General features: G+C 38.2%; 1 protein-coding gene across 2 annotated transcripts in view; it reads left to right on the top strand.

Annotated features, from left to right (window-relative positions):
• MAGI2 (membrane associated guanylate kinase, WW and PDZ domain containing 2) overlaps positions 1–22702 on the top strand; it is a 775461-nt gene that overhangs the window by 446651 nt on the left and 306108 nt on the right. For both annotated transcript variants that reach the window (XM_050892165.1, XM_050892157.1), the window contains exon 3: positions 15561–15680. In XM_050892165.1, coding sequence (XP_050748122.1) covers positions 15561–15680 — 120 coding nt within the window. The remainder of the gene's footprint in view (positions 1–15560; positions 15681–22702) is intronic.

The raw sequence follows: 22702 nt of genomic DNA, 5'->3' as shown, positions 1-22702 counted from the left end.
ATATTAGTAAAAATTAAGCCAAAATTAACCTTGTAAATTAATTCTAAGTAATGGGCCAGCATTCCTTGACTTTTGATGGAGATGTATCTTTAAGGTATCCTGTCTTGCTTTCATTAATAACACTGAAAGGAGGTTTCTGCTTCAGTTTCACTGAAAAGAGGAAATGCTCAGTTGTTATGTAAATGGCACGCATGTATGTGACTTATTCTTCATGGCACAGAGAGCTCATGATTTGGTAGATACAGCACTCTGTATTGATGCTTGGGATGTAGTTCTCATTTATTAATGTTTGGGCCCAATCATACTCTCATTTCAGTGAATTGCAGTTTTGCTATTGACCGCAGGAGTAGAAAGGAGAGGTCTATGATTATTTCACTTGTTGCCTTTAGAGAAGTCACTTCCAAATTATCAGTTACCAGATTACCAATCGGAAAATATTGTCTCTAATGCCTCCTGTGTTATCTAGAGGCAAAAAAACAGCTTGGTGGATAAAAATCAAGCAACAGAGGAGAAGCAGTAGGGAACAGCTTCTGAAATCACCTCTCAATTTGTATAACCACATTTTTAGTGTGGTTTGAAATGCAGTTAATCTGATTAATTTAGTCTTCAGAATTGGTTTAAACTGAATTTTTATCTTTCTGCTAAAAGAGCGGGATCATTTACATGGTCAGATGCAGCTGATGTTCTCTTGGTCTTTAACACTTCTCAGATGCTCGTTGCTTATTTAGCAGCCACCCCATAACATTGACCATGTATCTATGTAGAGCTCTTGAGGTAAACAGTGGATGTCACTGAGAAAAAGTGCTATGTTCTACCCAAGGCCAAACATGCAGTTTGCTTCCCTTCTTGTGGGTAAATTCAAAAGGAGATGTCTGCTGAGGACATTTTGGTTTATTACGTCAATTCTTGCCCTGGTTAGAATTTACTTTCAGATTGTAGAAGCTAATTTATATTCTTGTGGCTTATTGTTGGCATCCTATTTATATGCTTTGATTCAGATTCACATTCTGTTCATAGACAAAACTTCAAGTGAGCTATTGTCATCTGAGTGTATTGATAACAAGGTCTACTTGTTGGATTGGGCACTGGCTGGAAATTTGCCAGGTTTGTCAGTAGTATGGTTTTCAGATGAGAATAAGGAGGCTTTCTCACTTCTTGCAACTCCAGAGATCATTTGAAACAAGCACAATTGATTGAAGTTGTCATTCCTAAGTCAATGGACTAGTTGCCACAATGATGTATTTGAACCCAACTCATCCACAGCTAAATTACTCAAAAGTATGAACTGTCCCCTCCTAGTAGCTGGGGCCATATTTCAGATAAGTGCTTTCCAGAAAAGTGATGTTTGGATAATTTGAGAAGTCTCTTGGTAGTCTTATTGATTATCTGTTGGGAGAAAACACCATGGACCTGAAGGGTCTTGGCTGGATTTATCTAGTGAAAGCCCCTTAGTTGGGACCTAGTGCAAAAACACTTTAGCTTGGGTTCACCTCACCTAAATTTAACCACATACTGGAGGCTAATAAGCAGGAGGCTACTGATCCTAAATGTCTTCTGAAGTCAATGAAGAAGCTAGAAATATCAGTCTGACTGAAAACACCCTCTGCTGAATACACAGGAAGCCTTGGAGGTTCGGTTGTACAGCACAGGCCTGCATTGAATTGTATCAGCATACTTGTGAAACCACCAGTGGATATTAGCCATTCCTTTTAGGAGCTTAAAATTAGGATGGAGCAGCAGAACAGTATTGTGTTAGCAAAGAAAAGCGCAACAGATCTGCAAAAATGGAACTTCCCTTTTTTGCCTTTTTTCCTCTTTTTTTTTCCCCCCCTTTTTTTTTTCCCCTCTCCTTTTTTGGACAAAAAAAGTAAAGGGACCTTGTCCAAGGCAGCTGGGAGAATAATTAGAGAAACTCAAGGGCAAGTAACAAAGTAAAGTTTTCCTAATAATACTGTCAGCATTTCAATGAAAGTACACATAATGAAATAAGCAGACAAGCTTAAGTGGAAGCTATGGAATCAGTTTACAAGGATGGAGGAGTAAGCACTTCTCCCAGATTCTCTCCTAGCTTCTTTGTGCTTCTAAATGTGGATTTTCACTCTAACTTGTGGAATCTATATGCACTTCTGAAACATTACCACTGAAAATTAAACCAGTTTTTTGCTCTAGACAATTCACGGAGGAAAATCAGGGTGTTTGGTCTAGCATCATTTGAATCAATTGTGTAGAGTTGGGTCATACATGCGTATATATGTTGATTTAATAGAGTTTTTCCCAACCTTTAGGCAACAATATCCCCTGAAAGTCTGTGTTAGACAGTAACACCACAATTCCATCATATAACCAGAATTTAAATTCTCTCTTGAGTGGGAATAAGAACATACAGTTTCGTTAGCCAAGGCACTGAGGACTACCTCTAACAGTTGTCAGAAACTCTGTTTCACCAGAGGTGAATTTAAACACCTGCAACTAGTCATTATAACTGTTTGTTACTCCCCTACCCTGAGAAACTGAGCAGCTGTCAAATGTCTCAAGAGACCACAAGAAAAGGGGTGAGACTAAAAGGATAATACTCCCAAAACAGTGATTTAAGTCTTCTAGGGCTACTAGATATAATGGGAATAAGAACACACAGGAAAAATACAAAGATTATGCTGTATTTGTTTCATGAAGATATTTTCAAGAGGAACTGTTCAGCTAGAGAGATTGACCACTGCTCAAATAAGGAGAAGCTAGGCTGGCATGAAGATTTCTAGAACAATAGTGTCTGAACACGAGCCATACTTCATGACAAGCACATATTTGAGTTAATAGAATGAGCTATTTAGCAGGCAATGTATGTATGTCATGTACACCACTTTCAGTAAATCGGCAAGTTATAAATTCATCTCAGATTTTACTGCTATTGAATGCAGTGGCATTTCTACATATTGGGATGAAGGGACCGCTGTATTAATGGCGTGTGGTGCCAGAAAAAAAACCCATCACTTTAGGATTTCGATCAGAGAGATGATTAGTGTGAAAAAGCAATAGCGATACTGTACGTAGCTATGCAGAGCTTATGAACTGAACTTTGAAGAAGCAGAAATGCTAAGATGCTTAAAAGGAAAGAAAGGGCATAATTATGAAATAAGGAATATTCACATTCTCTGATAGCTGGGGAGCTAGAATCATTGACCCACCCTCTTCAGGGAATTCAGTTTTCTGATACTAATTATTAGAGCTACAAGTTCTTAAATAGTAATTAATTACATCCATAAAAATAAAAGTAGTATAATTAGTTATGTTTCAATTTAATGTAGGTACTTTTAATTTGCTCTGTTATCATCAGTAGCAACAGATGCCAGTTCTTGCTATCCGTTTGGAGCTAAAATAAGTGAAATTAACTCATCTCTAGTGACTACTGAATTGAATGTTGCAAGATTGATTATTACAATTCATCATATCAGAAAAGGAAGCCTCACTGTACATGAAAAGCAGCAATGTTAATTAGCCAACCAGAGTAACACTTGCCACTCACCAACAACTTTTCTTTCAGCACTGCTGAATACAAGAAGAATATCAAGGTCACACCTGGGACTGAAATCTTTCAGGTTGTTCCAAGCCCTTCTTTATTCAGACATAACCTTCCACATAACACTTATGTTCCTCTGGAATAAGGAAATTGTCCATTAGTTGGAGCATGTAGTCCTCATGAAATGACCTTCACCAATGCTGCAGTTACACCTCAGAAATAATTCTTGTAGGAGATAAGAATAGCAGTGGGCTTCCCCACGTTCAGAGTTACGTGACATTTATTTCCTCACCTTCACTGCATTTGACTCCTTTGAAGTTAAATCTGAGCTTATTTTTTTTCTATCTTCAAAAGAAGAATGAACAAGGCTTTTTAAATTTCTTTTAAAAACTTGAAGATAGTCACAATATCTAAATCTGCAGCAGGCACTTTTAAGTTTGTGAGTATGCTATAAAATAATGAATCCTATATAAATAATTTATTCAACTTGTTACTGAGGAATGATTTTTTTTTATTAATGTGAGTTAAGCTGAAAATAGTTTTTTTTCCTAAAAACAGATGGGAAGAAATCTGTTTCAAATAGTTGTTTTTTTATGGGGAGTCATGTATTTAGGGAAAATAATTTAATATAAAAACTAAGACATTTTCAAAATAATACATTTCTTTTTTGAATAACGTAGTAGAAGTGTTCCATGATGCATTCATTTATCTGAAAGAAGAATACATTTTCTCTCCCACTGTTTTAGACTGAACTTTTTAGAATGAAAAATCAAACATTGTTTTTCCTTGGAATTTCCTGCATAAGTTCATAGTTCAATCAAAACTTTATTCCCTATGAGAAACAGTGGATGAAGAAGAGCAACAGAAAAGCTTTTGCCAAGGAGTCCACATTGTTATTGTGTATATCCTACTTTTGCTGTTTGTAGTGGAAAGGAAGAGGAGGAAAGAGGGAACAAGATGCTTTCTCTTACTCTACAAGCAGACAGGAAAACATGTGCTTGCTATGCCAATGTGCCCGAGAGGTACAGCATTCGATAGCCTGTAACCTTCACATGAGAAATGTGCTTCCACGTGGACAGAGCAGTGCTGCCGTGGGAAGCAGTCCCACAGCATGACTTCTCCTGCTCAAAGCCTTCCTGCAGCATGTGGTGGCATCCCACCATAAGAAATCCTGTCTAGCACTGATGGGATCCCTACTGAGGGAATACAATTCCCTGTGTCTCAGTTCAGCGCCTGCTCTGCTGTCTGGATAGCAGTTGGCCGCCAGGGATTTCAGCTGTGAATCTGCTAGAGGTGTTGCACACAGTATTGCACAGCCACTCACTCATTTCTTTGAACTCTGTTCATTAAAAATGAGTGCAACAGTACCTGCTGTTACATATGAGCATTTTTTGTCATGAAATCAAGGTCTAGTCCAGCTGTCTGGTGAATGGTGCAGAGATTTGGCTGTATATGTCAACTTTTGGGGTGAAAGCCAAGGAATAAAACCATCAAAACAAACTATGGACTGGAAGATAAAGAAAACCAAGTAACTTGTAATTCTCTTCTACCATTCAGATGCCATCCATTGTAGTTTTCCAAAGTACTTTTTGATTCAGAAGAAGAGATGTGCTCTGGATTGGCTCTTGCTCCCATGCCTTTTTGGACAAATATTGTTCAGAACACAACTATGAAGAATATGGAGATAAACTTGTGTGTGAAGACTGCCCTGTTTTAAGTACAGATTTTTTTTTTTCATTCACTCTTATTCTAGGTTCCCTATTTTAAGCATAAACTCCCCTCATTTTTCTGTATGTCATGTGCCCCAATCAGTAAATAACCCTTAAAATCCTGTTATTGTTTCATACTATTGATTCATTAATTAACTGTTCTGTATTATTGAGAAAATCTTCCAAAATAGCTGAAGTGAGTTTGGTTAGGAATACTTCTGTGCATGGTTTCTATGGTAGCCTATTCCACAGTCCCTCTTTTAATGCCTCTCAAAGTAAGACTGCAGATTTAGAAAATCCATTTGTAAATATTTTCAGAGATTTAGTAGTAACAGCTAACAACTTCACAAATCATTCTAAAATATGCTATTAAATAGATATTATACAGGGTGGCTGGCTTCCTAAGTTTGAGTAAAATATATAGAGTGAATAAGAATATTAGTATTTTTTCAGTTTAAAAGTTATTATTGCAGGCATTGCAGAATCTTTCAAGGTACACTATGGTCTGTGTATGATTTAAGTGTGTTCTTCAGTTCTTTGTAGTACAAGCTGCCTAACAAAAGTCATCCACAACAGTTTATTGATAATGTTAATAAAATCAACTGGTATAAAAGCAGGTTCTGTTGTTGATAGCAGAAGTGTTGTCCCTTATTCCAGATGTGGTGTGTTTGCAGGATTTCTGAAAATGTATTTGAATGGTGTGCACTATAAATAGATGTTTTGACACCACAGTTGAAGAAACTATCCCAAATCTCACTTACTAATATTTCCATTGATGCTCCAATCAGTTGGACCGTCAGTAGGAATAATAGAATTGCTAACACTGGGAAAAAATTCAGCTGTAATACCTGACTGTTTAGCAGACCTACACATGCCAACAGACTACTATGCAAGTAGTTCTTTAACTACATCATCTATCCTCTTGAAGAGCTGCAAAAAATCAGACATTTCCCAGAAAAGGCTTTGTTCTTCCAAAGACCTTAAGAAACCATGTTCTAATTAAGCTTTTCTAGTAGTAGAAAGCATTTTGCATGTAATTAGGTATACCTTTATTTTATTAGTAACATCAAAAGTCTCTGTCTAGGTCTTATTAGCAGAAGACTTTTATAAATCTGAAGGAATGTATGGAAACATAAATGCTCATGCGTACATGATTCACTCATCAAAATGCCCTAATGCATGTCTTGATTCTTCAGATAGTTCTCTTGTGCACATATACTCACTTTCATGTAAAAACTTGTTGTTTATAGTTGGAATAAAGGTTTATGGGGGTGTAAACAACTTCGTGCAATGGGAATCAAAGTCTAAACTTCCAAAAGGGGTAAAGATTTGTCATCATGTTTTAGTTTGTATCTTTAACCAAAAGAATGGACATCCATGAAAGAGCAACACTGAATGTCTAAAGCATGTACAAAAAATAGCCTTGGACTTTATTAATTATTTATTAGCTCTACAAGTTCCTAATTAACCAAAATAAAAACCCCAACTTCCTACCACCACAACCTACCATCCACTTATCATCAGATTTTCAAATTTCCATTCTCAAATGTTTCTTTAGAGCAGTCCACTGCTTTCTTTCCTATCTGTTTGGAAAGCTGATACAGTGTTTTAGTTTTATAATAAGCGTCAAAGATATTGGGATATATTGCAGGGGTGTTTGCTAAGACTTTAACATGTTTTATGAAGAAAATCCCAGTGTCTTCTAGAGCTTCATGGCTGGTACTAGTTATTGCCTTAAAAAAAAAAAAAAAATTCGAGGCAATAATGTGGAATCCAGCATGATTCATATCTGGTTTTCCTTCTTTTCATCTTTTCACTTTTTGAGCACTGAAAAACAGATTCCTTCAGGCACTTGGCTAACCCCTGTAAGGTCTACACTTCCAAATGCCAGAATACTCATAATTTCCCAATTTGGTATTTTCGAAGAATTACGTAGAATATATTTTAAGTATTTAAGATCTGCATTAGCAACAACTTTTCTGGTTGTTTTTACAAGTATCTTCTGCAATATTCCATGCCTAACTTGACACAAAGTATTCACACTTCTCTGTTATAAACTTTTATCTCTGAAGTCTATTGTTAACATCTTAAAAGATACTCTTGGCAAAGATAATGAAAAAAAGATATTTTATTTGCTCAAATGCTGTGCTGGCAATGAAACTGGTACAGCTGAGCATAATGCTGGGTCAGAGTTGTTCTTAAAAGAAAGTACTCTGCAAACTGAATGAGAAATTCACCAACAGCAGGAAAGTGACCCAATTCATGCCGTGATTACCAGCAGAGTCACATAACTTTGTAGAGGGAAGACCCAGTATATCAGTGCCTGTCACAGGATAACAGCATAAAAGTGCAATGATCAAATCCTCACATGGCGTAATGGGTAGCTCTGGATATGTCACAGTTTATTTTAAAGAAAAGTCTTCAAGTATCTGTCCCAGCCTGCAGCTCTTGTGCTGCATTTCTTCTCTGGGTGTCTTGCTGGTTCCAGTGGTCCTCTCATAATTAACCAAATAAATAAACAAATAAATAACCTTCCTACCAGCATTCTCAGCTAGAACTACCGTCATTCCCATCTCCCAATTTTACTTTGCTGTTCAGCTCCAGTATGACTTGATTTTTAAAATGCATAAATTATCTTTGGGCAGTTTTTATGCGCATTGTATAGTGTCTGTCACATTGCACGAGACCAACAGAACAAATAGAAAAGCCAGGCTGTGTTTAATCGGAAGCTACTGAATGCATATTGAATCTAAAAAAAAGTATTTGAAAGGATATATGCATCTGGAGTGTAATAATCCTGCTAACCACCAGGCAGGAGCTTATCTAGCTTGCCTAATGCATGTGTCTCAAGTTTAGAAAAAGTGACAATCTAAAGAACCACAGGCTGAATGTATATTCCTTCCATAAAGGGCATGCTTATCTGTTACTATATGCATTGTAGGTCTCAAATCCAGGAAGTCACTGCCTCTCTTTTACGCTATAAAATATGAAATATATTGTCCTAAGAATTATGTGGTATTATAGAACGTGGGCACTACGACCTAGTACACAGTCCCTTAAGACTGCTTTTCACAATCTTACGTTCTACTTTTCAGGAAAAACCAAAATGTAACACACCATGTCATAATGCCTAGTATACTAGAAACTGTTAAGAATACAGGTCAGGCTTTTTTTTTTTTTTTAAAGTTTCTTTTGAGATGACCCAAATTCTCCACATAATGTCAGTGGACACCGGATTGAACCATGTAGTTAATCTACTATTTCTGCTAATATCCGTGGATACTGATGATGCACGGGGATTGGAAAACTTCCTTTTAATTCACATGACTTAAACATCTAGAAATGAAACTATTAGTTCTGTGGTGAAGTATGGCTAAGTGGTTTTCCCTTTCTACTAAAACTTGGTCAGAAAATCCTGGAGATGATAGTAAAAACACACGGTTTCTTCCAAATAGTGTCTGATTTTTCTCTCTGTGTACAGGTAACATTGCAAATAATGCTGCAGTCTCACAACTCGGCAACTGCTGAAAGCCTGTCTTTGCCTCACTGTAGAGCGTTTAGCACCTTTGCTAGTGGTGTTTGAATTGATTAACATGGAGATCTTCTTCAGGATCACATTTGCCAACAACCTGCTTATTAATGCAGTTTGAAACTATCATCCCCGAAAAATATTTTCAGGAATCTGGAATTCATTCCTTTGCTTCTGCAATTGTTTTTATAGGGATGCATCAGAGAAACTGCTGGTATCGCACACTTAGAAAGAGGAAAAAACTTTTCCTCTTCATGACCCTTGGCAAGAAGGGGCTTATGCCACTGTGTTTTATGTTGCTGTTACGAGAAGTATCATAAACACTTGAAGCTTCCTGCTTTGTAGTACATCTAAAATCACTTTACTTGAAAATTATGTTTATTATTCTCTTCAGCTGGGAATTCAGTAGATCAAGACGAATGCGGTGTTTCTCCGCTTAATGCAGTTAGTAATTTGACAAGATAGGTATAATTTCCCATACGTCTCAGTTCCTCACAGTAATAGTGTCCCAGAGTAATCTGGCAAACAAAAAAAAGGTCCTAATTAAACATTGTTGAATTTTTCTAAGGCAAAGTGTATACAAGGTCGTACCAAGGTCTCAGCTGAAGTTTATTAAAGATTAGCAGTCTGTTTCTGCAGGAGGGATCCCTCCAGCTACTGTAATGTATGACAGCCTGACGTACCGCTTTCCACAACAAGCTGTCGTACAGAGCAGAATTACAGAACAAATTTTCAGTAGAATGTCTAATAAAAGGGCTTTATATATTAAAGATTTTTTTCTCTTTATGTTTTGTTATATTGGGAACAAATAAGCACAATAAGGCCCTATTTGCTTCCATACATTTGGAAAATGAATCTGGGAGTAGACCATTATGCAAAAGGGGCTAGGTTATTACTGTGCCTTTCATTTACACTGTAGATCCCTGTGGCAAAGACACACCTTTGCTTTTGTATTTACCTCATGCAATAGGAACCAATCTGTGAATCCAAACACAAATCAGCTAAATAACTGTGAAGGTGTTTGGATAGCGAAGAGGTGTGCCATGTTTGCCCTTAACTTGCAAATAAAAAATGTAATAATATAAATATTTATAATATGCCTATAAGCTTGGAGCATTGAAACCTGTGCACAATGTCTGTGAGTAGGTATTGGACCATGCAGGGACTAAGGCTTTTACTTCTACTCTCCTGACCATCATATAGACTGTACAGGAACACTACTTGTGTGATATTATCCTTGTAATGCTGCCAAAGACTGTAAAATACAGATTATTTACTGTGCAAGGATGAAGTGTTCTTGAAAATGTGTCTATGGTACTGAGCACAGAACACCTTTCTGAGTCTTTCCTGTCATAGTTCTGAGATTTTTAACTAACATTCATATTCCTGTGCTGACACATAAATAAATTTGCCTCTTTTCCTAACATGCGTAACTACATGGAGTTAGCAATAAAAGAAATATTGAGAGAGCACCTCTCCTGCTTTTGAAAGTAGCAGAGCTGGACAGAGACTATGAAGACTCAGTGCTTCTGAGAAGTAGAAATATTTTCAAAGTCAAACTGAGCACCTTGTTCCCAAATAAGCACTAATATGTTATAATTATGTACTAGGATGCTGAGATTAATAAAGAGACATATAAATTCCTAGTTGTTGTCCTACCTATACAAACTGGTGTGGAGCTTTCCAACCCTGGAGTTCTTCCAGAGTTAATAATTCTATAGTTTTTTACTAATAATGGGAATCTGGACTGAACATTACATGAACTGACCATTTTTTCAATATATCTGCACTAGCAGTCAACATAAAATTTCCATGTTAAATGTTATTTCTTGTTCCCCAAGCAGTATTTCAAAAATAGTTTATTGCTATTAAATTAACACACTCCTTTTCTTATTCATTGTAAAGATTTCTTAGGTGTCTAAATTTATACCCTCAGGTGCCTTATACTCAGTTAAAAGAAAAATGCTCTTTCAAAGGCTATTTATGTAAACAGCACCTCATTCCTCTCCAGAAACATAGCACCATCATATAACATAACTTTGAGCATGGAAAGCCTGCACTGAAGTATGGTGAATCACCACGTTTCCCCTGTAGAACAGAAGAAGAAACAAGCTGCAAAGGCAAAGGGTCTTTTTAAAAAAAAAAAAAAAAAAAAGATCAGCCACATAGCTTAAATCTCTCTAAACTGTACCAACTATCCATCTTGAAGTTATAAATCCAGACAAAGTAGTTGCTCAGTGAATGACCTTAATATTGTTTTTGAGAGCAAATTGATGAATGATGCAAGCAGTGCTCATGAAATCAAAGAAGGTCAGTATCAGTCCAGATTTTGTAGACCAAGCTCCTGTAATTTCTAAGGTACCTACACATTGTGTGACAGCACTTGCTTGTATGGACTGGTCATGGTTACTTGCAAGCTACTCCTTTTGTGTCTTCTGTTCAACAGCAACAATAGATTGTATTTGTCATAAATATGCATAGTGGAAATATCCCTTAGTGGGTTTGATCCTGCAAGATCTAAAAGTATCATGTTCTTTCATTGTGGAATTCAAAGATTATTTTTTCATATGTTACCATGGTAACAAAATGGTAACTGGGTTCCTATTTTCATTTTACATTAACAAAAGGCTAAATATTATAAGCAGTAGCAAGTGTGTCCTATTAAGCCTTGATGCTCTACAACAAGAGGTGTTGTGTTTTTGTAAAAATATGAGGCTTGGAATTAATCCTTTGTTTTAAGTCTTGAATCGCCATAGTTTTTAGGCCTGCTTATCTGTCTATATGAATGTAGTTAAAGACAAAATCTATTAAGAACAGTAAATGTACATTAGTTTAAAAGCAAGGAAAAAGAAAAATTGCCTACGGTCTATAAGATTCCTATATATAGACCTCAATGTTCAGACCTTGATGGGTGTTTAAGGTTCTCCAGTAACTGCCTCCAAGTCTGTAAACCTGCACATTGCAAACCCTATGGTGCTTACAGAAAGGTATAAAGGACGGCAGAAGTATTAATAGCAGCAACTCACTTCCTCCAGGGTGAAGGAGTAAAAGAGGTGATAACTATTGATTATTCCATTAGCCAGGGAATTGCTTTAACCATTTGCAAGATCTCACGTCCTCCGGGCTGAGGGAATGAGAACAGATGCAGGAGGGAAATGGGACTCAGTAAGATTTTATCAAGAGCAGTAAAGTTCTGGTGGGGATGGAAACTGCTTACTCTTACCTGGGGTAAGAGTCACCCTGAACACATGCAACTAGTGATCATGGTTTGCTCTTTTCTCCATTTTTTGAAGGAAGTGAGTGGTTGACATCTTATAGGAGTACAACCCTCAGTATACAATACAATGCAGAGCTCTTGGAGCAGACTCCCTAAGGATTATAAAAAAAGAGGGTGGAATCTGCCATGTTACCATCTAAGTGGCAGTATTATCTCTTGGCATTGTCGGACAGACATAGCAGGTATAGGTAGAACTGGCAAGAAATTTTCTAGAAAATCTGCTTTTCCTTAAAAACGTTCATTTGTGTAATTTACCCATTTCAGTTCAACTTTCAGGAGAAAAGATTCCTCATTTCCATGCTGGAATATCCGGTAAAACCATGGGGTGCAAGAGAAATGGAGAAAGGAAAACATACTGTAGAATTACCAGTAGCTATTTAGTCACCTAAGAAAATCAGTGGGAAACTGAGATTCAGGGAGACTAAATTAAGAAGCTGCTGTTTACAGTAGCACACTGGTGATTCTAAAGTGGAGTTCTGTGTCTTTCGGTTTTGCCACAAAAATCCATTAGTTTCATCCTGAAGCAAAATAGGAACTACTTGAAATCTTGGAGTGTTATAGAACAAGATAATGATTACATCTGCAGCTCTAAATACAGTACATCTCATGGCTACCTTACATGTGGGGATAGGTGATCAGCAATTTGACTGGAGAACAGACAGGCTAGAGTTAAGCTGTGTTTTAAGGATACAGAATTAGTCTATAATTGGACCATGCATTTCATTTGAAATAGGGGAAGCAGATTAGACAGAATATTCAATTCATAGTGCAGGGCATATGCAAACATTATCATATATGTACTGTATCCAAAAGAATATGACTAAGTCACGTATGGGCAGAAAGATCAGGTCTTCAGCTTCCAATTCAAGAGAGGGATTCAGAATCTGAAATTTAGTCCATTACACTTCTCTAGGCAAGTTGACCAAAGACCGTGACCAAAGTAGAGAAACACAGGGATAACTGAGTCTGTTATTGGACCTCCTGTGAGAATTTGCAGTCATCCCCGCTGAATATGACTGCTGAATATCCATGTGTTTAAAACAAACTGCAGTGTATTAACACTTAATATCATAGAATAATTGAAAATTTAGATTGAGAGGGAGCTCAGTAGGTCATCTGGTCCAACTTTCCACTCAAAGCAGGGCTTACCTCCACATTTTATGTAACTTGTGTTTTGTCTGATTGATAAACTTCTGGTAATCCTAGTTTAGCTACATAAAAAAGTATTGAAGAAACAGTAAGCTAGAGGTACTTATCTACTATGCCAGCTTCTTCCCTGTGCCATGTCTAGGAATAACATCGCCTTGATTTGCCAAAGTGTATTATGAGGAAGATACAGTTCCTGTCAATAGACTTTGGGAGTGAAAAATTCCTCAGGAGAGCACATGCAGATCAAACATCTGATGCCTGTGCTGTTAGCAGAGCTCCTAGGAGCTCGGGGGCTTGCCAGAATCCCCGTGCTTCTGCACAGTTCTCACAAAGGGCTGGAGATCTTTGAGGATGCTGCTGCATCCCCAGGGGTCAGATATTCCATGGGGAGTAAATTCAACATATTTATGGACAATCCAAGTGTCTGAGTGCTTTAACCATACCGTCCCTGAAACACAATAGTAATAATCCTAACGAACCCATTTCTGCAAATATGAAATTCCCAGAAACAAACAGCCAAATAAGATGAGTTTTAGTTTTAAATGTTGAGATGAAAAGGGAATTGGAATCAGACAAATGGGGGAAAGTGTCTTATAGATTTATCAAAACATATTCCTGATGTTAGCTACTGAAATATTAGCTTCTCGGGCTCATTCACTCTTTGCCATAGACATTCAGGCTGCCTGTGAGGAGAGAAAGGTGTCTATGACAAGCAGTCCAGATAACCTAACTAAGGCACCACTATGTCTCCACTGACAGCAAGGAGTTTGGACAACGCTGAAGGCCACCCAGTGCTTTGGCAAAGCTGAGCACTGGCCAGTAGGAATCACTGAGAGCATGGCAGTCCTGTCACTGTCACTGAGAGAACCTTGCACTTCTAATGTGCTCTTTGTTGCACAGAAGTCTCCATTGGATCTAGCTATAGAGTGGGATTCAGTATGAGATTAAGACAGTTACATTTTGGGCAGTGCAAAGGACAATTTTGTGCATTTGGGGCAATGCAAGGGATATTTTGTCCTTTGCATATCTGCTAGCTTCACATGGATATCTGAGGCATCCCACAGAGACCTATGCATGGCTAACTGAATTGAGCTCTTAGCAGGTAGGCAGCTGTATAGCTCTCTTGCTTCCACCATTTATGAGATCTCTATTGACTGTAATAGTTTATATATATGGCAGAAATGTAGGCAATTACATTTAGTTTTCTTAATCTCACAATGAGTCTTATAAAATGATTCAAGAGGTTTAAATGCAGATGTCTGAATAATACACATCAAAATGTAGATGAAATAGATTTTATGTTAGCTGACGTGAAGAGATGTCTGAATCACTACTTCATAATATGAGAGTCACAATACAGTGTTTAAGGTGGTGGATTAATAACTGAGGCAGAGACAGCATCTTTTGCACAATATCATAATGTTAAACTTTTGTCCAGGAAGTGGAAGATCTGGTTTCTAGCCACTTCCCAGTGTCAACAGTCTTGAAACCAAACCCTGTGAGTGTGATGTAATCACCAATATTGATAAAGGATTGATTAAGATGTTTCAAACACTCTTGAGACTGAGGAGGACCTAAAACTCTCCCATTTTCACATAGACTTTTGAGACTTATTTAGTGGTTTCAGTCAAAGTAGGGATAGCCCGACCACAATAAACTGGACCATTAGGAAATTAGGTCAAATTCAGATGCTTCCCTGTTAACATGTCAACTTCTGCTAGCGAAGCCAAGTCACTTCTCAGCATGTATGAAATATTGTGTGTCGGCATTTATGGAGTCCTGTCATCCAGAGATGACGATAGAGGCAATAACTAAATATAAGCACCTTTGCAGTTTGACAGCGTGGTTAGCAGGTGATTTGAATCACTCAGTCCCTTAAGCCGAACCATTTATCAAATCCACTTATGGCACTGAAACAAGAAATGTGAATATAACCCTTAAAGATTTACTTACAGATTTATTAGTTTGTGTACTAAATAAATGTTTAAAAGATCATGAAGCAGATTAATTGTAGACAAGGCTTTGTTTGAAGCCATACAAAATGCACATCAAAGATATGCGTTACCTCTGAATGCCTGGTGTCACTGAGGGTCTTTCTAGTAACATAAAAAAATAGCAGTAAGATACATTTTCATTAGTGAGAATAAATAATATGGATCCAAAGAACGTCTGGCACGATCTTAAACATGCATTTCATATACCTCTGTCAGCTTCAACAAATGTAGCTATATGGTTTTGAAAGACATCCTTACAAGGAGGATGTGCTATATAAATGGTATACTTGTATAAATGGTTTACTTTGTAAATTGTCCAAAACTTTCAAAAAGATCATCCTACATTTATGTCATGTGCTTGACAGTGTGTCTTTTGTCTTATTAATAGGCACCACAAGGCCACATAAGGAGGGGGAAGTCCCTGGTGTGGACTACATTTTCATCACCGTTGAAGATTTTATGGAATTGGAGAAAAGTGGTGCTCTCTTAGAAAGTGGAACATATGAAGGTAAGCACGTTTTTACTGCTAAATCTGTCTCATGTTTCCATTATGCTTTTTTCTAATTTGATGGAATTGCACTGGGACATCCCATTACAAATGCGTCATTGCTACTGTTATCAGAAATTTGTGAAGAGCCATATGGCAATTATGAAAATATTTTAATATGTAAAAGCTAAATGCAGATAGATTCATTGTAATTTTAGTATAATATACTGGTTAAGAGAAACAGGATAATACATTGCACTTACAGGAAAGAAACACTAGTTCTTTATACCAAATACTTGAGGAGATTTCCACAAAATTTCAGCTAACTGCTTTCTAACATAGGAGAAATAAACTCTACAACAGAAATCAGTTGTAAGGCTGACACTTTTCCTTTGCATGTGTGATCCTGCAAATACCAATCTATATCAGAGGTTGAAAGCTCACTATTTAAGTAAAACAGGAAGGATTTGCTATTTCATGTCTTATGGGCTTTGTAAAGTTATTGAAAAAAACTCATTAATTTTGTAGTATGACAGAGGGATAGGAACTGTCCTAATGACTGTATTAGAAAATGTCTGTATATGGGGCAAAGAGCCAGCAGCTTATTGCAGAACAGTGCTTCCTAGGAGAACTGATGATTCATCCGATTTTAAACCTTTTCCAAAACACAGCTATCCTGAAAGTGAAACTACTATAAATGGAAGGGCAGTTACATAGCAGGGCATTTTCATAAAACCAGAATAATGCTATACTATTTTAAACTAGGTGCTTCTTAGAAATACAATAGTATTTAAGATAACTGAGTAATGGATAGGTCTTTTTACTGTAATCTTCAAAAAGACAGGGAACACTCTTTATAAGAAAAATATGACCCATACATATGAGAATACCTGGGTGAGTAGAACCATCTACAGGAAGCAGCCCCATATTTTTACCTTGTAGCAAAAGAAGCAATGAAGACCTTTTTGTCCTGACTTTGTCCCTGTCAAGGAAAGCATCTGAAGATAAATAAGAAGCTATTCACTCCAAAGAAAATCATTACCTGTGTTATAAATAGCAGGAAAGAAGGTAATTCTTTCTCACCTAATCAGTACAAAGTACCCATTGGAAAGTAAATAAATTTTCATAAAGAGTTATATCAATACAGAACTTGTAACAAAGATTTCCATTAAACAAGGTCAAATAACGGAAAATATATAGTCTTTTCCTCTTCTACTTTTTTCCCCACTGTCTGACACTTAATGGTAGAAGTTACATAAACATTAATACAAGTACAACACCACAATTTTACGTTTGTCAGAGATTCATTAAATAACAAGCCTTTCATGAAGTATCTTTTTGTTACCTTAGGTGTTTGAAACTAACATTAAAGGAGCTTAAGTGTAGCACAAGTCTGTCATTGCTTGACCATGTAATTTCATTAGCGTGTAGCAAGTTTGTAGAGATTGAACTGCTAGGTTAAATTAATTCACAGTGCTCTTCTGTCCCTCGAGGGATACTGAGAGGTGTCTTCTAATACCAGCTATCAGAGCTAAGTGGACAGCAAGGTGAAATATTGTTTGGGGAAGTCTGCATAACTCCTCAAACCAGCTGAGGACCTAGCTGAAAAGAGGTCCAAAGTCATGACTATGCAATGTCTGTCACGTCATTCGCTGATCACAGATGACAAGTTCACTGAAGCCAAGAAGTCTAAAACTAAATGCAAAACAAAATAAACTCAACAGACCAATTTCTGTATAAATCCTGTCTTTGATTCCCAGGTTTCCCAATCACCAGATGTGCATTCTGACAAATAATAGATAATATATTATCTGTCTATGTATTATGGCAAATAATAGGTAACACATTAGACAGTATACCTAGTTTACAGACGCTGTTTCTCCTGTTCCCATACAAAGACTTTTGGACATGACCTTACAAAGTTACACCCCCTGTTTCCTGATTAATTCCTCATGACTGTAGTACCTTCCTCAGGGAAGGATTTTGCTAATCATTCTGTCACAAGTCTTCCTGAGTACATTAAGTCTGCAGTGATTAAGTTTACTGGTGACAATTATACCAACCAGAGCAAAGAAATTTTCAGTTCCCCCCACTAAGAGACGATTTTTGAATCCTTCCATAGATCAAGCAACTTATGTGAGCATGCATGTTCTGGGAGATGAATTTTCTCTCCTTACCAACACTGGTTACCAGGCCTCTGAAACATATCAGCCTTCTTTTTAATGATTCTCAACATTAATAGATTGGTTTGCAGATTTCTTTATTATTTCTTTTTTTGTCTTGAAAAAATCACTCTGTATTTAGTTAAGTTTCTATAGTTTAGCTGAGTCAGTCTATGCTGATTGTCTAACCATGGCTACTATGTACCAGTTTGTCTCTACCAGAAAAATGTTTTAAAGAAGGGATTTCTTATTTAGTTGAGATAAAAAGACAGACTCTGCGTACTTGTGTCGGTTTTCACCACTTCTTCACTAGAAGGGTTGATTCAGTCAATTTACCTTCTACTGTATGAATTCCAAAGAATCAGAAACATCCAGGTAAACCAGAGGAGAAAGAGGCCAAGTGGAGACTTGCCTGACACTCAGTCTTTGTATTGTTCATTATAGTACTCAGTATTGTTGGGAGGGGGTATATTTTCTCATAGTAATGAGAAAACCAGTGAAAACAGTCAGAAACTTTTTGTTCTGGTGTAAGCAAATAATAGTTGTGATTCCAACCTGGACAGGATATAATCTAAAAGTGACACCAGTATATATTCTTAGAAAAGCATAGTTCTATAGTTCTTTTTTTTGAAGCACACATTATTTTTTTTAGTTTTAAAATAGATTTCTAAGTTATAAAAGCTTCAGAATAGAAATAGGATGCTCTGTGACCTCCTTACTACTTAGGCTTTGAATATGCCTTTCTTTGTCTACCACTTCCGTGACAACTGTGAATGACTGTTGTATTCCAAAGTGCTGTAGAAAAGCAACAGTATGTTCATGATAAAAACTCTACAAATCTCTTTTTTCACCAGTTTTACAAATATGAAAATATTTAGTTTCAATAGGACCAAATCCATTACTATTTTGACCTTTTCTATTTATGCCTTTTTGAGCAACTGCTGGAAAGACCAAGCCATCTTTATAGATATGAACTATTTTAAATATACGTAATGGTACATAAACAGTTGCTGCACATTTTGCAGCTTACCTGTGGTAAAGTTCCATGGCAATCTAGGTGACACTATTCAATGCAGAATGAGAGAAAGAAGAATACAAGGCTCACTTCCACTCTTACACAAATTAACAGTCCAAGTCATATTAACTTCAGTGAGATTGGCATTGAGTTCTGAATTTGTAATAAAATTTCAGTGAATTCCATCAATGCATTGCTGTTTGAGGCAGGGAGTGTCTGCCTGAAGCACACCAAACTCATTTATTTGGACGTCTTTGTATAATAGCAGAGCCAAATCCTAAAGATTTCACTTTGTTTCTTTTTAGCAGAATGCCAATTTACTGTACTGATTAAAGGAATTCTGATTTGGCCCAGAACGATAACTTCATTGGAGATAAAACTTGTTTCCAACACAGATATTGGGGTAAGGTAAAATAACGATAGTTATGTATTAGAGGAAGACGTGTTCCTGCACAGGGTGAAAGCCACCAGCCTCTGTTAGGCAGACTCATGTAGCACAGGAGGATGTGCCCCAGCAAAACAATCCACATTGCTTTTCCAGTTTCTGGAATGAAGTTCATAGATGGTCTTTGAATGGGCACAATATGTGCAAATCTATAAAATGCAGAATAACAAAGCTGTGATGAACACACAAACTGTGTATATGTGTGTGCTGTCTTTTACGGCTTCTCCAATAGAAGGGTTGGCTCAGTATACTGTCATCTCTCTAATATGTCAAAACTTGTATGGAGACTTCATGGATCACTGGCTTCAAAGGCTGTTCCCATCTCCTTATTAGATCAGCAAAATTTCTTAGCCAGTGCAGCATATCAGTAGACTGAAAATGTACTTGAAATGTTTATTGGTTAACAATGCCAATGCTCATAAACAGAAATGTAACAGCTTCAATATTATTTCCAAAACCCAGATATGTTAAGGCGCATGATTGAAGGTTATGGTAAGACGTCATTATGAAGTATTAATAATGTAAGAGTGTAAGAGTAATGCATGCTATGGGTAGAATTGCCTTTTAGAAGTAACATACACAGTAGCAGTACCAGAAATAACAAGAATATTTCAGTGTATATATACTGTAAGAAAATGTCATGGTTTAACCCCAGCCGGCCACTAAGCACCACGCAGCTGCTCGTTCACTTCCCCTGCATTGGGATGGGGGAGACAATTGGAAGAGTAAAAGTGAGAAAACTCATAGGTTGAGATAAAGACAGTTTAATAAGTAGAGCAAAAGCCACATAAGAAAGCAAAGCAAAACAAGGAATTCATTCACAACTTCCCATCGTCAGGCAGGTGTTCAGCAATCTCCAGGAAAGCAGGGTTCCATCACGCGTAACGGTTACTTGGGAAGACAAACACCATCACTCTGAACGTACCCCCCCTTCCTTCTTCCTAGCCCAGCTTTATATGCTGAGCAAGACATCATATGGTATGGAATATCCCTTTGGTCAGTTGGGGTCAGCTGTCCCGGCTGTGTCCCCTCCCAACTTCTTGTGCACCCCCAGCCTACTTGCTGGTGGGGTGGGGTGAGAGGCAGAGAAGGCCTTGACTCTGTGTAAGCACTGCTCAGCAGTAACTAAAACATCCCTGTGTTATCAACAATTTGTTGTTTTCAGCACATTTATTGTCTTTTCAGCACAAATCCAAAACATAGCCCCATACCAGCTACCATGAAGAAAATTAACTCCATCCCAGCCAAAACCAGCACATTCTCCACCCCTTATTCTGTACCATTTACATCATGCTCAGCTCCCACACTATCCAATACATCCTCATTAACCCCCATGACCCTTCCCATCCTTTGATATAATACAATACACAGATATCATTCCCTTTGTCTATGGACCACCCTATAAAATGTCTTTAAAATGTCCACAACTGTCCACAAAATATCCAGTGAGTTCATTTAGTCCATGACTTTGGGCTCCATATGTTATGGTGGTCACTCAGGACAGGAGAGGTGGTGTATTGTGTGGAGTTATTGGGCACCAAAGCCAGCTCAAGTCAGGCCACTGCTGCACTTGCACTGCTTCTTGTAAGACTTGTCTTTCATTGGTTCAGGTGATTCCTGCTATAGTAATTTCTATAACATGCAGCTCAGATCATGTGTTACAACAATTTAAAGGTATTTCCACTACCATCTCCACCCCTGGTCCCTTTGGGCCAGGTTATAGGGTTTAACATTGCAATGAACTCCTCCCCTTGCTCCTAGCCTGGCTAGCAACAAGGGATTCCTGCTATAGTAATTTCCATAAGATCCAAATCAAATCCCAGCTTACAACAACTTAAAGGTATTTCCATTACAATCTCCACCCGTGGTCCCTTTGGGCCAGGTTATAGGGTTTAACATTGCAATGAACTCCTCCCCTTGCCCCTGCTCCGCTTGAACTTATCCACAGACTGCAGTCCCTTAGGGGCGTACCTGCTCCAAGTGGAGCCTTATCTATGCGCCACAGTCTCGTCAGGGGTATACCTGCTGCGGCATAGACTTATCCACAGCCACAGTCGCTTTGAGGTGCACCTGTTCCAGCGTGGCCTTAACCATGGGCCACAATGCCTTCAGAGGTATACCTGCTCCAGCACGGCCTTACCCACAGCCACAGTCCCTTCAGAAGTAGACCTGCTCCAACATGGCCTTATCCATGGCTGCAGTCCCTCCAGGGGTGTACCTGCTCTGTCGTGGGCTTATCCATGGCCACACGCTTTGAGGTGCACCAGCATGACCTCTTGCACAGCCACTGGTGCTTCAAGGTGTACCTGCTGCAGCATGGACTTATCCACAGCCACAGGTGCTTCAAGGTGTACCTTCTCCAGCATGGACTTATCCGGGGGCTACAATCCCTTCAGAGGTATACCTGCTGTGGCACAGACATAACCACAGCCACAGACACTTCAAGATGTACCTGCTCTGGCATGGGCTTATCCACAGCCACAGACGCTTTGGGTGTCCTACTTCCACAGGGACTCATCCACAGGTCACAGTCCCTTCAACTCGAGTTCACACTGGAGCTCCAGTACAGCAGCGATGCCCTGGCCATCTGCCAGCCCAGGCGCATGGCCATTGCTGTTATCAAAATGTTCCCAGGCACAGCAGAGTAAGACGATAAGCAGTACAGCAAGCAGGAAAAGCAAAAAGCAGCCACTAACGAGCACTAGACTCTAATACACAGTAAGGCAAGCAAGCCCCATGGCAAGCACAGAAGCCTGTCAATTAATAGCTAAGCAGCAATAATAGCTATAAATTTGATCTGGCACATTCCAATCAAATCTGTTGTTATCTCAAACCCTTTGAGCCCCACGTTGGGTGCCAAAAAGGACTGTCGCAGTTTAACCCCAGCCAGCAGCTAAGCACCACACAGCCACTCACTCATTCACTGGTGGGATGAGGGAGGAAATAAAAAAAAAAAAGACAGTTTAATAGGACAGAAAAGGAAGGGAAAATAATAATAATAATAAAAACAACAATAATAATAATAATAGAATGTACAAAACAAGTGATGCATAATACAATTGCTTACCACCCGCTGACCAGTGCCCAGCCAATCCCCAAGCTGCGGTGTCCCCTGGCCAATTTCCCCAGTATATATACTGGGCATGACGTCATATGGTATGGAATATCCCTTTGGTCAGTTCAGGTCAGCTGTCCCGGCTGTGTCCCCTCCCAGCTTCTTGTGCACCCCCAGCCTCCACTGGCAGGGCAGTATGAGAAGCTGAAAAGTCCTTGACTTAGTATAAACACTGCTTTGCAACTACTAAAACATCAGTGTGTTATCAACATTATTCTCATCCTAAATCCAAAACACAGCACTATACCAGCTACTAGGAAGAAAATTAACTTTATTCCAGCCAAAACCAGGACAGAAGAAACCATG

The sequence above is a fragment of the Gymnogyps californianus genome, chromosome 1 (assembly GCF_018139145.2).
Source record: "Gymnogyps californianus isolate 813 chromosome 1, ASM1813914v2, whole genome shotgun sequence".
NCBI lineage: Eukaryota > Metazoa > Chordata > Aves > Accipitriformes > Cathartidae > Gymnogyps > Gymnogyps californianus.
Note: the sequence above shows the minus strand (reverse complement) of the source record. Positions and strands in the feature narration are given on the sequence as shown.